The sequence below is a fragment of the Maniola jurtina genome, chromosome 21, assembly GCF_905333055.1.
Source record: "Maniola jurtina chromosome 21, ilManJurt1.1, whole genome shotgun sequence".
NCBI classification, from domain to species: Eukaryota; Metazoa; Arthropoda; class Insecta; order Lepidoptera; family Nymphalidae; genus Maniola; species Maniola jurtina.
The window spans coordinates 295766-313572 of NC_060049.1; the positions used below are offsets into that span (position 1 = coordinate 295766).

At 38.5% G+C, this 17807-nt stretch overlaps 1 protein-coding gene across 1 annotated transcript; it reads left to right on the plus strand.

Annotated features, from left to right (window-relative positions):
* Positions 1 to 5895: 5895 nt before the first annotated feature.
* Positions 5896 to 13836, plus strand: LOC123876122 (chymotrypsin-like elastase family member 2A). Its single transcript, XM_045922267.1, has 9 exons — positions 5896 to 6391; positions 6815 to 6988; positions 7672 to 7728; positions 8941 to 9136; positions 10379 to 10488; positions 11757 to 11927; positions 12618 to 12777; positions 12996 to 13036; positions 13507 to 13836. Exons 1-9 carry the CDS (start codon positions 6125 to 6127, stop codon positions 13687 to 13689), a joined length of 1359 nt encoding a protein of 452 aa, XP_045778223.1. The 5' UTR covers positions 5896 to 6124; the 3' UTR covers positions 13690 to 13836.
* The last annotated feature ends 3971 nt before the right edge of the window (positions 13837 to 17807 follow it).

Below are 17807 nucleotides of genomic sequence, written 5' to 3' on the forward strand. Positions count from 1 at the left end.
AGGTGGGCGTTAACAACTGCAACACAGTTTTGAAACTAATGCAGTTGTTATCGTACTTTACTGTTAAGGAATTGTAAAGAGCTCTAAATAAAGATTTTTCATTTTTCATTTTCATATTATGTAAAAATGTAAAATCCCTACCCATATTATTGTATTAAGTATGCGAAATGCGTATATAAATGCGAAAGTGAGTTTGTTGGTTTGTCCTTCAATCACGCCGCAACGGAGCATCGTTATTTTTTCCATGACCTGGTGGACAGTGACCGCTACTCGTCCTGGAAAATGAAAGAATTCACTTTATAATTAAAAAAACTAAATCCACGGACGAAATCGTACGTATCAGCTAGTTTTACATAATATAATTTAATGATGTTTAAAGGGGTTTTTAATAACTTCTAGGTTTAGGTTTAAAGATATTTATTCTCATAAAGACATAGAAAAGTCATTCACATGAGAACTTAACTCTAAGAATACACTATTCGCCATTTTATTGCATAAATAAATAGTACTCATTCAATGCATTTATCGAAGTAACTTGAATTACTCATAATGTGAGCAGCTAACTCAGTTTTAAATGCATTGAATGAGTGTACATTTTTTATCTGTGCCGGTATTTTATTGTATAGTTTAGCTCCTTCATAGGTAAGGGTTTTTCTGCCATAATTTGTTCTGGTTTTGGGTAGGACAAGGTAACTGGCTCGACGAGTTTTAGTTTTAATTTTAGTAAATGTGATATCTGTGTGGATTGTTTTATTTATAGTTTTTCTAACAAAAATACATGTGTTGTATATATATAACTGATGAACGTTCATAATTTTGGTGTCAATATAAAGTTTTTTAGTTGATGTTCTAAAGGGATATTGGAAAAGAATTTTTATTAATTTGTTTTGAGCAGTTTGCAGATGAGCTAATCTTGTCTTGGCAGCACTTCCCCAGACTTCAATTAAGTATATTAAGTGTGGTTTAATTAGGGTATTATAGATAGTGTAACGAAGCTCACGTGGTATAGATTTTGCTAGATTTCTGATAGACCCGGTCATAGCTGCCACTTCTAAATAAATAAATCTGTGTTGCAGATCGCAAGTGTGAAATCAGGAATCAACATTATTGAGAACAGCATCATGGATGGCAAGCTAGTATCCTGTGAATGTTACAATAGTTTATTGAGATATTCAATATGTTTGTCTGTCTGTTTGTCTTATGTGTTCAGTGAAGAGGAAAATCCTGTTGCACAACATTCTTACAAAAAAACCTATACACAATATTTTATACTAAATGATTTCTTAATTCTTTAGAGGTCTACTATTATCCATGTATGAGTGGAGGCGACTTAGGCAGGGTTAATACACTTTGTCTAGTTTCATTGGAAATGTTGAGGGTGGTTATAGCTGTTATTGTTGAGGACAGTTCATGTTGTCTCATAGTAACTATGTAGTATATTAGTATGATTATTATTTATTTTGTTTCTGTAAAACTGTATTATACACTTAATAATATTTATAAGGCAAATAAAAGTTTTTTTCTGGTTCAAGATGTTTATTATTTAAAAATCATCCAAGTGCAAGTTGACTCGCGCCCCGAGGGTTCCATACTGGACTATTTTTTCGACATTTTGTATGATCAATAAAAACTAAGCATAAAAATAAATAAAAATCTTTTTTATAAGGTATTTACAGATAAAGCCATTTTATATTATGACTAGCTGATGCCCGCAGCTTCGCCCGCGTGGATTGGTCAGATCCCCTGCAGCATCAGGATTGAGGAGTTGGACTCCCAAATTTTTTATGAAACAATGTCGCAAAGTTCCTCTATCGATTAAAAAAGAAATGACGCAAATCAATTCAGAAATCTCGGAGATTTCGGTGCACATAGGTAGAAAAACACAACTCCCTTTTTGAAAGTCGGTTAAAAAAGTAGCCTATGTTACTCCCTGTCAATTCTCTACTTGTCTGTGAAAATCCCGTCAAAATCGGTTCAGCCGTTCCCAAGATTAGCCTTTTCAAACAGACAGACAGACAGACAGACAAAAATTTTAAAAACGTGTGATTCAGTTATAGTATCGTACAAATAACCATATGACCTTAATATGCGGTGGTTATTTCGAAATTACAGACAGACACTCCAATTTTATTTATTAGTATAGATACCCCACTTGTGATAGTTAATCTAGTTAATCATTGAAAATACTAAATTATTTGTTTATGACCACATTTTTTTTTTGATATGTACTTAACTTACTTTGTTGTGGGCTCTTCTCAGACTTGGGCGCGTTTGGAACCCTCGTAGCTTTAGTTTTAAGTTACGTAATTAATTATCATCACTATAATCATACAAATTTAACAATTTCAACCATCAAAAGGAGTACAATTGTACCTACTTTGAATAAATGATTTTGACTTTGACTCACCGTAAATTCACGGTTTTTAGGGTCCCGTACCTCAAAAGGAAAAACGGACCCCTTATAGGATCACTTTGTTGTCTGTCTGTCTGTCCTTCCGTCCGGTCTTGCAAGAAAACCTATAGGGCTATGAATTATGTTGTTCAAACCTGGGCGGAGGCGGGGTGGGCCGCTATCTAGTAAATAACATAATATGTATAGGGGTAAATAAATGCCTTTCGATTTGGTGACTAATGGATGTTATGGTTAATTTGACGTCGTACATTTGTTGACAAAATGAACTCTCGAACGAAACAAAAATGTTTGTTTTTATCGAAAAATCTTTCAACTACAAAGTTCTAGACACAGTTCCAGATTCGTATTTGTAGAGAATTAATTTCATTTCATTTGAAGACGCAATGAATCTTTGGGTGTTGCTAAAGATTTTATTAGTTTGAATTTAGTGTTAATTAGTTCTATTCACGTTACCTAGATTAAGTTTACGTAGGTAGGTAGATAAGGTGCTAGGTGTAGTATGCGACAGGTCGAGATGGCAATCGGGGTTTGTGGCGGGGGGCGCCCCGCACACCCGCAAGTGTGCGGGCCGTCCCCATCCCGATTACCATCTCGACCTGTCGCGTCTTATAAGTACGTACCTACCTACAGGCTACACATATCTACTGGAATCTACTAGATTTTTTATTTGAAAGCAAGTTGATTGAGAGCTTGCATCGAAAATGTTCTATAGGTACTTTTGAAAGTATAACAAAATATGTAGGTACCTACCTAACCACACTGCCACACCCACGGACATCTATAATTGTACTTGTACGGTACATAGGTACAATTACATAGATGTCAGTGGCCACACCTCGTTTTAGTAGGTAGGTACCTACAGAGGAGTACGCGACAGGTCGAAATGGCAACTGGGCTGACCCACACCCGCACTGCCCCCGCGCTAACCCGGTGCGGCCGAGCGCGAGCGCGGTGCTGGTGTGCGGGGCGTCCTCCACCTCATACCCAGATTGCCATCTCGACTTGTCGTGAACTATAGGTATCTACATTGCGCCCGTGCGAAGCTGGGGCTAGTAAAGTATAAAGCCCTCTTAACACGGCTGCCGTCCTAACGAAGAGAGCAATAACTAGGTTTCGACTACTTTCGAGATATTCGCGGTTATGATTAGCTACTTACAAATCGTAATATTACATATTGCAGTTTTGATAACCAACAGAACCGAAACTACTGAAGATACAAAAAAGACGTCTAAGGCGAAAATATAAAGCTCATTTTCCTGATTACGGATATGGTCTTAAGTCAATTTGCCCAAAAACTCGACTTATTGCACTGTTTGTTAGGACGGCAGTCGGTATCTCGTGCAGATCATCGAATTGTTTAGATACGTGAGAGATCAGAGACACATCGACACTCTAGTGAGGTGAGGCCTAACATAACAAGCTCCCATTTCTCTAGGGGCTTGTTACAAGTCTTCTAAACTAATACCCAATTTGTTCAAACAAACCCAATCTGTATGTATATTGTATACCTAAGGTTTTTCTTTTTTTAGTTGGTAACTACTAGCTCGTGACTTCGTCAGTCTGTTTCAGTTTTATAAAAATCCCGTGGGGACTTTTTGATTTTCCGGGATAAAAGTACCATTGATATACCCTCCCCGGGATGCTATCTCTGTAAAAAAAGATGATGCCTGCGACTTTTTGAGTGTGGATTTTAGTTTTTAAAAGTACACTGGGAACTCTTTAATATCCCGGGACAAAACTTTGCCCATTAGAGCAAAAATTCGAGTTTGTCGATTTCGAGCATGTTTCGAATTAGCCCCGTTTCCATTGTTTGCCGAAGTCGCCATTAGCAACGTCACACGGCACGGCATACATGAGTAAACTAATTAACTAAAGCTATAAAGTTAGCTTAGTCCCAGTCGCCCACACGGCACACTAAGCCAAAACAATCCGAGGCCCTTTAAGCCCTGGACCTAGATTGGATTAGAGTTTAGTTGCCAGTACTAACCATGCAATATAATTCGGCTTCGAAGTTTCGCTATTCACTTTGATTTATATATTATACACGAGTTTGTTTATAATGCCTGTCTATGCATATCCATGCTATACAGGGTGAAACCAGAACGTTAGCAAAAACGAAGACAGGTGATAGTACTGATGATTACTGATAAGGTACCATTAAAAACACTAAAAAAAATCATAAATCAAATATTTTTTAAAGTTAGCAATATATTGCAAATAAAACAGCTGACTGACGAGAGGTCAACGAACGATACGTAAATTGGCGACTCGGGTTCAATGCCGTGTAGGTGGGGCATTGATCCGAATTTTTCACGGTATACCTACATTGCGAGTTTGAAAAATACTAACTCACTAAAACTACAAAATCAACCAAATGATTATTGGCATTGGATTGCGTTTAGGTAGTAGGTATAATAATAACCCGAAGTGCTTGCTAGCGTTCTGTTTACACCTTGTATATGTTTTTTCTTGGGATGCTATGGGCGCATTTTTAACCCCCGACCCAAAAAGAGGGGTGTTATAAGTTTGACGGTGTATCTGTATGTGGCATCGTAGCTCCTAAACTAATGAACCGATTTTAATTTAGTTTTTTTTTGTTTAAAAGGTGGCTTGAACGAGAGTGTTCTTAGCTATAATCCAAAAAAATCCGTTTATCCGTTTGAAAGTTATCAGCTCTTTTCTAGTTACTGTAACCTTCACTTGTCGCGGGGTGTTATAAATTTTTAATTTACGCTTGTTCAAACTGTATGCCCTGCCCTAGCCACATAATATAATGTAGGGAGTAAAATCTTTCATATTATTATCCACCTAACAGCCATGTGACTAAGAACAATGCGGTAGCTTCCATTATGTCTGCCTCCTTGTGTTGACGTGCCCTAATAGGAATTTCGGGAACAAAGCTGTGTCTGCGCCAACGTTGTAGCACGAGTAAATATAAAATGATCCTGAAATTATATTGTTTAGTCACGTTATACAAAACTAGTTTTATTATAACTACTTAAAAAATAAATAAATAAATCCTGTTTCAAAAAAATATAACCAGACATGTCACTCAGGACGATGTAACTGTGCATCCACACACCACGCACTGCTCTACTCGCGCAATTAATCGCGACGCGCCGCACTAGGTCGCTTGCCTTTGCAACGCGATGGACATCGAAACCATACATAATATGCTAATCGAAACTGTGGCAGCGTGTGCGCTACTGCATACTTACCGACAAAATAGGGAGCCATGGGCATGAACGAGGAACACGCGAGTCGCGGCCACACTACGTCTCTGCCGCCGTTCCTCGCTCCTTCCCATGCCGCACGGACAGTGTGTGGACGGGGGGTAAGGTAATGTAAACGAGTCGCAGGATTTCAGGCGGCGGCCTCAAACCCGCGACCTCGTGAAAAGGAGGGGGATGTCTTAACCACTAGGCTACCACTGCATAAAACGCATACCATGATATTATGGTTATCTCCATACGTAATTTTTAGGTGATTCTGCGTTTTCGGCGCTCAAGGCCTTGAACTCTGACTGTCGAATCGACTTCTAACACTGAGCTACCTACTGCATTATACCTATAAGGAAAAATAAACAAGATACCATTTTGCTGTTATTATCCTGTTTTATAAGAGAACAATTAGTAACCTTTTGAGATTCCATCAAGGAGGGGTCAGTTCCACTACAAATCTTTTGTGACAAAAGTATTTTTTTTAAAAGCGATGATGAAGCGAATTGTGGTTATTCTTTATGGTGTTTTTATGGTGGTGGAGAGTAAAAATCGCGTACGGACACCACTCGATACCTTACCTTTAACTTCTGCATGTCCTTGTAAGGATTCTCAGGACGTATCGATTTGGTTCGAACTAGGTGTGCCTTTGAAGGACCTCAATCAGTATTATGTGCACATAAATAAAACGTTTCCTACTGATAGTGTGATGAAAGTGTCGTTTGATACAGAAGTTAAAATCACTTTCACGGTTAGATCGGTAAGCATTTTATTTTGTTTTATTTTTATTATTTCACTATTCACTACTAGAGGATGCCCGCGACTTCGTCCGCGTGGATTAAGATTTTTATAGATTCCGTGGGAACTGTTTGATTTTGCGGGATAATTTCCTATTTCAATTACTCTCTACTTGTCTGTGAAAGTCCCGTTAAAACTGGTTTAGCCATTCCGAAGATTAGCTCGTTCAAACAAACAGACACTTCAATTTTATTTATTAGTGTAGATTCAAATTCAAATTCAAAATATTCAATTAAACTTTTACAAGTGCTTTTGAGTCGTCAAAATAATCTACCACTGGTTCGGAATGCCGTTCCTACCGAGAAGAACCGGCAAGTAACTCGGCGGTAGAAGTAGTATATCAAAAAAATTCGAGTATTATAGGTATTAATTATTACGGTTTCAGAATGAAAATAAGTTTTCGAGGGTATCTTTGAAAAAGAGCGACAACTTCACGGTTCGTTTCTTTACCCAACTCGTAGGCCTGAGTTTTATAGTGAAGTGGACCACACCAGGACTCGTTCCTCACCTGACTGGCCTCGCTATTGATGACGAGGAGTTCTGTGTTGACCCTGATGTGGTAAGTACCACTAGATTACAAAATAGGGTTATTCAAGGGGCGGACCAACTAATTCGAAAATGTTCATGGGCGGCGGCATCACTTCACCCGGCTACTCGTTTGCTCGCTATTTTTATTAATAAAGTGCCGTTTCAAGAATATCTAGTTTACTAAGGGCCTAATTATCTAATACCTAGTTATATAATTAACTAGGCTTTGCCCACGAATTCGTACGCGTGACTGCACAAACAGACCCTTATTTTTCCCTCTTGGGGTGGAATTTTCAAAAATCTTTTAAATTGGATCATCATGATCATCATCATCATGAGCCTGAGGAAGTCCACTGTTGGACATGTGCCTCCCCTAAAGAGCGCCACCACACCCGGTCATCAGCCTTCCTCATCCAGCCAGCTGCTTTTCATCGTGCTAGAGGGCATCCCACACTACACTTGCCACACAAGGACTCTCCGGCTCCAACGGCCATCGCCTCTACGACAGGCATGGCCTGCCCACTGCCACTTCAGCTTGCTAATAGTTGTTTAAATTTGATGTCTACGTAATAATAACTATATCTGCATGACAAATTCCAGCCCCATCCGTCCACTAGTTTGAGCTGTGTATTGATAGATCAATTAGTCAGATTTTTTCTTTTATATACCTACAACTACGTACATACTTATATTATAAAGATTTTGTGTTTTCAGGAATCCCTCGAAAAATACACAGCTGAAAGGATGCCACAAGGTGCTAAATATCCGTGGGTATGTATTTATTTGCCAAACTACCAGCTACTCATCTGATTTTATAAAATGCGATTTTAGGTCAATTACCTACCTATTTGGTGAAATTGGGTCTTACGCGTAGGTACATACTAACGTTGGCGTCAGTCGTCATGACGGATATGGTAAAAATATAGAGATACTAGCTGATGCCCGCGACTTCGTTCGCGTGGATGTAGTTTTTTAAAAATCCCGTGGGAACTCTTTGATTTTCCGGGATAAAAAGTAGCCTATGTGCTAATTCAGAGTATAATCTATCTCCATTCTAAATTTCAGTCCAATCCGTCCAGTACTTTTAGCGTGAAGGAGTAACAAACATACACACACACACACACACACACACATACAACCTTTCGCCTTTATAATATTAGTGGGATTATCATCCAAGGCAGGCATCAAGGGTAAAAATGATATGCCAATACGAAAATTGAGTTCGTCATAATAGTTTGATTTCAAATTAATGATTGCGTTTTTATATACAGAAAATACAGATAATATATGTATATGTATAATGGTATATACAGTGGACCCCCGGTAATCCGGCCCCTGTCTAATCCGGCACCCACTGTAATCCGACAAGTTTATTTTATTATTGAACTAGCTGATGCCCGCGACTTCGTTAGCGTGGATGTAGGTTTTTAAAGAATTCCGTGGGAACATTTTAATTTTCCGGGATAAAAAGAAGCCTATGTGCTAATCTAGGGGATAATCTATCTCCATTCTTAATTTCAGCCTAATCCGTTCAGTAGTTTTTGCGTGAAGGAGTAACAAACATACCTACACACATACATATTTCCCCACAACACAAACTTTCCCTTTATAATATTAGTGTGATGTGATGTGGTTTACTTTTGACATATAGAATATTATCGTTGGATCTTTAATTTGTCGGATTACAAGGTACGCTTTAATAAAAATCGCCGGACTATAGGGGGTCTTAGGCAGTACTCTATAATCCGACAAATTCGATAGTCCGACACTGCCCTGCAAAACGTTTGTCGGATTACCGGGGTCCACTGTATATCGCATGCTACATGTCGTACGTATCTACCTACAATCTACATCCTCATACAGATTTGTGTGTTTTCTTTCGCGGACTTTTGTAGTTCCATCATGGAATTCCGCGAAGTTAAACCAAAGAGTATGATAATATTAACCCTGTTTCTATTCAACTTTTTTTTGTTTTTTATGGAGTACGCCGAGGGTCAAAGACCCAAGAACATCGATTGCGGTCAACGTAAAGTAGGCCACACGGACCCAGCCGTCAACGGAGAGACGAAGCCCGGGGACTGGCCGTGGCACGTAGCCCTGTACAGGAGGAAATACAACAAACTCAACTACGACTACATATGTGGAGGCACCCTTATTTCCGAGAGCTTTGTTTTGACAGGTAATAAAGTAAATGAACATTAATAAAAAAAAACTGGCCATGTGCAAGTCAGACTCGCGCACCGAGGGTTCCGTACTCTGGTATTTTTCTGACATTTTGCACGATAACTCAAAAACTATTATGCTTAAAAATCATAAAAATCTGTTTTAGAATGTACAAGTAAAACCCTTTCATATGATACCCCATTGGTATACCCAGTTATCTTCTTTGAAAATTGAAACACATGATATAACCACAAATTCACAGTTTTCGGATTTATTCCCTTACTTGTGCTATAAGACCTACCTTCCTGCCAAATTTCATGATTCTAGGTCAATGGGAAGTACCCTATAGGTTTTCTAGACAGACACGACGGACGGACGGACGGGCACACAAACAGACAGACACAAAGTGATCCTATAAGCGTTCCGTTTTTCCTTTTGAGGTACCCACAAACCAAAGAAAAATAAAAACCGACTTCAATAACCACAAACACTAAAAAGTAAAAATAATTTTTGTTTCTACACGTGTAGGAAGTCGGGCGAGTATAATCAAAGCATGAAGCTCGCCCGACTTCATACATACATCATTGTACTAAAATACCTGTTTACTAAGCCATTACACCGATCGCGAGCAATTTACTCTTATCCGTTGAGGAGTCTGTTCTCCATCATAGAAGATAGTCATCAGATCTTCGACAAACTAAAATGGGACCACCTCGGAAGTATCACCTACCGAACCAAAAAAATTTTCAAAATCGGTTTATATTTGGCGGAGTAATCTCGTAACAAATGTACAAAAAAAAAACATACCGTCGAATTGAGAACCTCCTCTTTTTTTCAAATCGGTTAAAAATAAGTTAAAAAGCAAAAAAAATCGGTCAAGTGCGCGTCAACCTGTATTATATTCGGTAATCCGAATACAATAAATAGTATGTAGTATACATGAGTTAATGTAATTCTATAGTAATATTTTTTGGAAATAGAAAAATTTTATCAAAAGGAGGGGTGTTATAAGTTTGACGTGTGCATCTGTGTATCTGTCTGTGGCATCGTAGCTCCTAAACTAATGAACCGATTTTAATTTAGTTTTTTTTGTTTGAAAGGTGGCTTGATCGAGAGTGTTCTTAGTTATGACCCAAGAAAATCGGTTCAGCCTTCACTTGTCGGGGGTGCAGTGTTATAAATTTTTAATTTACACTTGTGAATCAATGCTTTGAGTCAATTTAATTGATTGATGTTTTACTTGTTATTTTGATTTCAGTGGCGCACTGCGTTTCTGTCAGAGGAATACCGTTTCCACCGGAAAAGTTGATTGTGTGGCTGGGAAAATATCATTTGTACGTTACTGATAAACAATCTGAAATAAAGGATGTAGGTACTTCACTGCAAACAGTTTATTTAGACTTAAGAGCTAAGGTCATAGCTCATTAGGGCCACCCGGCACCCGAATTGGGTTAAAAACCGCATTTAAATCCGTTGTGTAGTTTAAGAGGTCTAAGACAGACGGCGGGAAGCGACTTTGTTTTAACCCTCGACCCAAAAAGAGGGGTGTTATAAGTTTGACGTATGTATCTGTGTAATCTGTGTATCGTCTGTAGCATCGTAGCTCCTAAACTAATGAACCGATTTTATTTTGTTTTTTTTTTTTGTTTGAAAGGTAGCTTGATCGAGAGTGTTCTTAGCTATAATTCAAGAAAATTGGTTCAGCTGTTTGAAAGTTATCAGCTCTTTTCTAGTTACTGTAATCTTCACTTGTCGGGGATTTGTATAAATTTTTAATTTACACTTTTACACTATGTAGAGATACTAAACGCACGGTGAAGCGGTGCAGGTCCGATGCCGAGTGACTCTAATGAGCTATGACCTTTAGATAGATATTTTGATGACCACCCTGCTGCAGAGGTTAAATACATAAATAGGAGGTCCCGGGATCGTCGACTCCTGGAAAGGGCAAGCGGGAAATTTATAACTCTTAAATTGGATCTGTCTAGGTAGATGGCTACTGCCGTGGCTAGTGGCCACCACACTTCATCACCAATAACTAGATACATGGTCAGCTCACTACTGAGCACGGGTTTCTTCTCAGAATGAGAAGGGGTTGGACATAGTCCAAATAAAAAACCATATAAGTACTTATCAACAATCAACAGAAAAAAATGATTGATTGATAGTCCACCACGGTGGTCAAGTGCGAATTGGCAGGCATCACCGCCAAAAACATTATGGAGAAACTCACAGGCATGCAAGTTTCCTCACAATGTTTACCTTAGCCGTTAAAGCAAGAAGAATAATTGCTTACAATAGGTATTTATTAATTCAAAAAAGTTAGAGGTTTGTGCCCGGGATCGAACCCTCGACCTTTCAGGGGTGGACGTTTTTAACAGACTTCCAAAACCACTACAAAGTGAAAAAAAAAAATGTTTTTACACGTTTAGGAATGTACGAGTATGTATGAAGTCGGGCGATCACAACAATAGAAATTAGAAATCTAGCGTGAAGCTCACCCCACTTCAACATACATACACGTGTAGAATTTTTTTTTTACTTTGTAGTGATTTTGGAAGTCGGTTTTTAAAATATTTTTTAACCACTAGGCTTTTTCATTTTATGTAATATCTATCTAATAATTTTATCACCAGGTCGAAAGAGTAGTTATCAACGAGGAGTATGACTCCAGGCGCCTGTCAAATGACATCGCTCTACTAAAGCTGAAGTCACAAGTGCAGTTCACGGATTACATACAGCCAGCATGCCTGGCGCATGCCGTGGCCCATGATAGCACTCCATACAACACTAACATTTTGGGCAATGTAAGTCTTTGTCCTTTGTGGGCGGTAATTGAACTAATATAACGGTTTTCGGATTTTTCCTTTACTTGTGCTTTAAGACCTACCTACCTGCCAAACATGATTCTAAGTCAACGGTAAGTACTCTATAGGTTTTCTTGACAGACGGACGCGTACAGACAGACAGACAGGCAACAAAGTGATCCTATAAGGGTTCCGTTGTCAGGGTTCCGTACCTCAAAAGGAAAAACGGAACCCTTATAGAATCACTTTGTTGTCTGTCTGTCTGTGCGTCAAGAAACCTATAGGGTACTTCCCGTTGTCCTAGAATCATGAAATCTGGCAGGTAGGTAGGTCTTATAGCACAGATTCAGGGATTAATCTGAAAACCGCAAATTTGTGGTTACATCATAAAAAAAATTAAAATGTGTTTCAATTTTCAAAGTAAGATAACTATACCAAGTGGGGTATCATAATATGAAAGGGCTTTACTTGTATATTCTAAAACAGAGTTTTATTTATTTTTATGTATACTTAATAGATTTTGATTTATCGAGCAAAATGTTGGAAAAAATACCCGAGTACTGAACCCTCAGTGCGCGAGTCTGACTCGCACTTGGCCGGTTTTTCCTTTTAAGGCACGGAACCCTATAAATACGGAAGTTTACCGCGGTGCGCGCCAGCTGTAACATTTTGCTTTGACTCTTGTAACAGATAGTAGGCTGGGGGTACGACAACGACAACCAGCAAGCAAGCACCTTGCAGCAGGCCGTCTTCCCCACCGTGTCCGCGGAGACCTGCCTCAGGAGCTACCCGGACTACTACGCGATGTTCACCAGCTGGAAAACCTTCTGCGCTGGCTATCGTAATAACGGTAAGTGTGCTTCCAGACAATCGTTATAATATGTGTGTCAGTCATTTATATCAATGGTGTCACCGTCAAATTGTAAATACCGTTACATTATAATGTATCTCGCGAGATTGTGAAAGATTGTGAACCTCTCTACCTATAGTGAAAGTGAAAGTGAAAATGCAACACCTGATAATATTACTTAATAGAATAGAGAAAATAACATTTTGAAACTTTTGCAGGAACCTCAGCTTGCAATGGCGATAGTGGGGGTGGTTATCAGGTAACAATCTCAATCAGTTGGTACACTCATATTATCATCATAGGTCAATTACACAGGTCTCTTATAGGGACTTCCACACGTACAGTCTTTTTTGCAGACATATTGTAGAAACTAATATCTATGCCTGTGGTTTTCAGGATTTCTGTAATATTCGGTTTCAAAGTTACGCGGTCTTAAAAATTCACATACAAATCTTTGAGCCCCTGTAATTTTAAAACTACATATTTTTAGAAAAATCTAAAACACCACAGGCACAGATATTGGTTTCTAGAATATGTCTGCAAAATTTCATGAACTTTGGTTGCTTAATGTTCAAATGAAATTGGAACTACGATTGTATGGAGTAAGTGACGGAAAGAGCCCTGTTAATATATGCATAGACTGCTAAAATCATGACCCTTCCATTTCGGTTTGCCGTAGTCGGGTAAAAAGAATAGGTATACCGTATAACATAGAGTTATATTGTGCAGGTATTCGTCCCGAACAAGGAGCAGGACGCCAACGGAACAGCGTCGGGCGCTTGGCACGTCACGGGCATCATCTCCAACATGCCGGCGATGGCGGGCGTCGTGGTGTGCGACTCGGACTACTACACGGTGTTCACCGACGTGGCCAAGTTCAGGGACTGGATCGACAGCTATTTGGACGACTAATCATCATCATACATTTTACATTTTAAGAGCTTTCATTTTTTTTAATTAAAATAAATAAATGCCTTGTTTGCGAATATATCCTGTGCTTTACTTTGTGTCATAGTTTTTAAGCAATTAAGTATTTAAATAAATAAATAAAACCATAAAGGCTAGATATTTGATACTTAGTATATTTGGTAAATTTGCTGAGGACACCTTATACTGAAAATTTCAGCTTTCTAGCGTCATCCAGACCGAAGTTATGACGGGTCGAAAATACGGCGAAACACTTCGAGAAAAAGGTACGTAGCGCCCCGGCCGCCGTTTGGCTCGTCTTGGCGGGGGCACTACCGTGCTCCCTGATGATTGATTGATTGAACATCATGCAATAGACAAGGTGCTGGACATACATAGGTCTCTTCCACACGCCTTGCGCTGCCTGAATCCTGCCACTCGTTTGATGTCGTCTGTCGCCATTCCAGCAGCTTGGCGCCCCTTGTCTATCAGTTTTGAAGGGTTCCGTACCTCATAAGAAACCCTTATAGGATCACTTTGTTGTCTGTCTGTCTGCCCGTCTGTCATCTCTGTCAAGAAAACTTATAGGGTAGGAACTTCCGGTTGACCTAGCATCATGAAATTTTACAGGTAAGTAGGTCTTATAGCACAAGTAAAGGGAAAAAATCGAAAACCGTAAATTAGTGGTTACATCCAAAAAAATTGAAATTTGTTCATGAACAAATAATAATTAGTTTTTTCAATTTTCAAATTAAGATAACTATACCAAGTGTGGTATCGTATGAAAGGGGTTTACCTGTACATTCTAAAACAGATTTTCATTTATTTTTATGCATAATAGTTTTTGATTTATCGTGCAAAATGTCGAAAAAATGCCCAATTACGGAACTCAGTGCGCGAGTCTGACTTGCACTTGGTCGGTTTTTTAAAAACTAAATCCACCCGGACGAAGGTGTGGGCATCAGCTAATTTATAGGTACGGTGTAGCGACACTTCGTTACTACAAGATTGAGATCTATTAACATAAATCAAAGTCTGAACAGAGATTGAACAAAAAATACCTTCTACATTTTGTTTGAATGACGTGATTCCCGCCATTAGTTGAAGATCAGACGTGTCAGGCGAATCTGATCCCGAGGGATACAATCCTTACATATCTACTGTATTATTTATAGAAATGCCTTCGAAAAAACGAACAAATTTCTCAATTTGTCGCGTTTTTAGGGTTCCGTAGCCGAAGGTTGCAATGGGACCCTATTACTAAGCCTCCGCTTTGACTTCGGCGGGGAGGCGCAACGCACGCACAACGTCCGTCCGTCTATCCGTCAGTAAGCTGTATCTCGTGAACCGTATTAGGTAGAGAGTTGAAATTTTCCCAAAATATGTATTTCTATTGCCGCTTAAACAACATATATCTAGTAAAAATTTGGAAATGGACGCCATGTACCTAATTGAAAAAAAAATAAATTAAAAAGTGTTATTATACGACGATGGTACGGAACTCTTGATGTGTGACTGCGATTCAAGCTTGATCTATTTTTGTGTACTTACATGTTACCTTTTGAACGAATGAATAAATGAATACTTTAGCTATTGTAAACCAGGAAAACAATACCATAAATATCAACGCTAGGATATACCTAGATACTAAGTATAATATTAGTAGAACCTAATAAATATATTAAACGATAATATAAGTTGCTTTGGCTGTTGTTTTATTTCTTCCACGGGGTGTCGTGTTAAAAACGGTTGGTTTTCATCATCGATGGTTTCTTAACCCCCGACACAAAAAGAGGGGTGTTATAAGTTTGACATGTGTATTTATGTATCTGTCTGTGGCATCGTAACTCCTAAACCTATAGGTTTTCTTGACGACGGACAGAAAGACAGACAACAAAGGGATCCTATAAGGATTCCGTTTTACCGTTTGAAAATTAATGAACATGCGTCATTTAACTATTCCAAATCTGTGATCCTCCGTGGTACAAACAAATCAAAGGACATTCCATAATCAGCTCGACCCTTTCCAATCACGTTCGGAAATGAAATCAATACGGGAATCTTTGGGTCTTTATTGAGCTTATAGGTACTTAACTGTACAGGATCCAGAGATGGACCATTAATTCACAGATACATCCATGTCACAGATAGCATGTGAAAAATCATGTGAAAAGCCTTTGCATATGTGGGCACTTATTGTCAGTTGTGACATTTGCTATAGTGCGTTCGTACCTACACTTTGAGTTCTCACTCGCCATCTTTGTGACTCATCATCGCCATCATTCTCGCCAGCCTGTGTAAAAACACGAAAAAAATCTCATATAAAATTATTGCATTTAATCTATCTTTATTGATTTGATCTCACGTGCACACGGCCATCGACCTCAGCTAAAGAGCGCGCGAGCGAAAACACTTGCATCGCTGCGTGTTACAAAGGGAAAAACTTCCATTTCAAATAATGTCCACATTTCACGAAACGAACGAACTAATTTTCACACTTACTATCATAAGTGCAAAAATTCACTTTCCGTGAAAGCCAACTGGTGAAATCAGCACTATTGATCTTGCAAATAATTCCTAGTTAAATTAATTTAGCAAACGATCTGATAAAGGTTTGATCTTGATAAAATCGCTTGTGAAGTCACTGTGAGGTAAAATAATAATTTCACCAAATGAAAATGATTTAAAATTAGCAATCATGGCCCCTATCCCTTCATTTACTGGACGATAAATATTTTACGACGGAAGCTTTTTAAAGGAAAGTAGGTACTTACCTACTAACTACAACTGGGGTTTGTCATGATTAGCTCAGAATAAGTAGGGGTGGCTCTTTCAAAATCAATGAGGATTAGTTTAACTTGCCTTGAGTGTATTTTTTTATGTGAAACAAAGTATCTACTTACACGAAGGGTTCCTTACCATCACATATTATTAGGTGATATTATGATTCATAGGTACAGTCAGCAACAAAGCACACGAAGTCACATATTAGGTAGTACTATTATACTGCATATGCATAGGTAGGTACAGTTAGCAACAAAGCTAGGTTTGTAGTTTGCACCCGTCCATATTCGCTTGTACTGGCGGCTTGTACGTGTGTGTCTTTTGGTTGTACTCTTTATTTCCCCACTCTCATAGTCCAACAAAAGGTTCCTAATTCGACATGACCAGAGAAAGATTAGCCAAAAACGCGCCAACGGCTTTACATTCTCTCCAAGGTACGAAGATGTAATACCACCACCTTCCTAAGAATTTTTTGACAGAAAAATCACACTATCACACTTATAAAGGTGAAAGTTTGTGTGTATGGATGTGTATTACTCTTTCACGCAAAAACTACTGGACGGATTTGGCTGAAATTCAGAACAGAGGTAGATTATTCCCTGGATTAACATATAGGGCATAGGCTACGTTTTATCTCGGAAAATCATTACAATACCATTATAATTTTTATCCCGCCCTGGACTTAAATCGGGGACCTCGAAAAAGTTGTATAGATAGTTACATAGCACACAAAATAAGAAAAAAATAGAAAAAAACATGTGGTCTCGTCTCTAATAAATAATTATGCTTTTAAATCCTTGTTCTTGCTCGAGCTTCCATCAACGGAAGTCGGTGAGTTATAATAAAAATTTAACACAAACAGACAGCAGCCTTCGAACTTCCTTCGAAATAAAAATGGTAAAAAAATGCTTGTTAAAACTTAACTGTGTTGTTTCAAACGCAACAGCTTTAAGAAAATTACATTGGTAAGAAATTACTTACTCGTATTTACTCATAAAAGAAAATATTTGCTGTTATTTTGACTAGGTTACTTTTGGCTTTTGCATTTAAGTACGCAGGACCTCCGTAAACGCAAAAGTTTGTATGTATGGATACATGTGTGTTTGTTACTCTTTGACGCAAAAACTACTGAACGGATTTGGCTGTTTGGAATGGAGATAGATTATACCCTGGATAAGACATAGGTTACTTTTATCCCGCTATTTATTAAAATCAATGAATAACCTATATCCATGGGAAGTCGCGGGCATATTCAGCTATTAACTAATAATTGAGTTAGGTACCTAGTTGCAATTGTGTGACTGTGTTTAGTTGCAATATGACTACCTAGCACAAAAGTA

What these genes read in the sequence shown, in the direction of transcription:
- LOC123876122 (XM_045922267.1), top strand. Translation starts at nt 6,125, where the DNA reads ATGATGAAGCGAATTGTGGTTATTCTTTATGGTGTTTTTATGGTGGTG. An exon ending in TCACTTTCACGGTTAGATCG is followed by an intron (nt 6,392 to 6,814) that starts GTAAGCATTTTA and finishes TTACGGTTTCAG; the next exon opens with AATGAAAATAAGTTTTCGAG. An exon ending in TCTGTGTTGACCCTGATGTG is followed by an intron (nt 6,989 to 7,671) that starts GTAAGTACCACT and finishes TTGTGTTTTCAG; the next exon opens with GAATCCCTCGAAAAATACAC.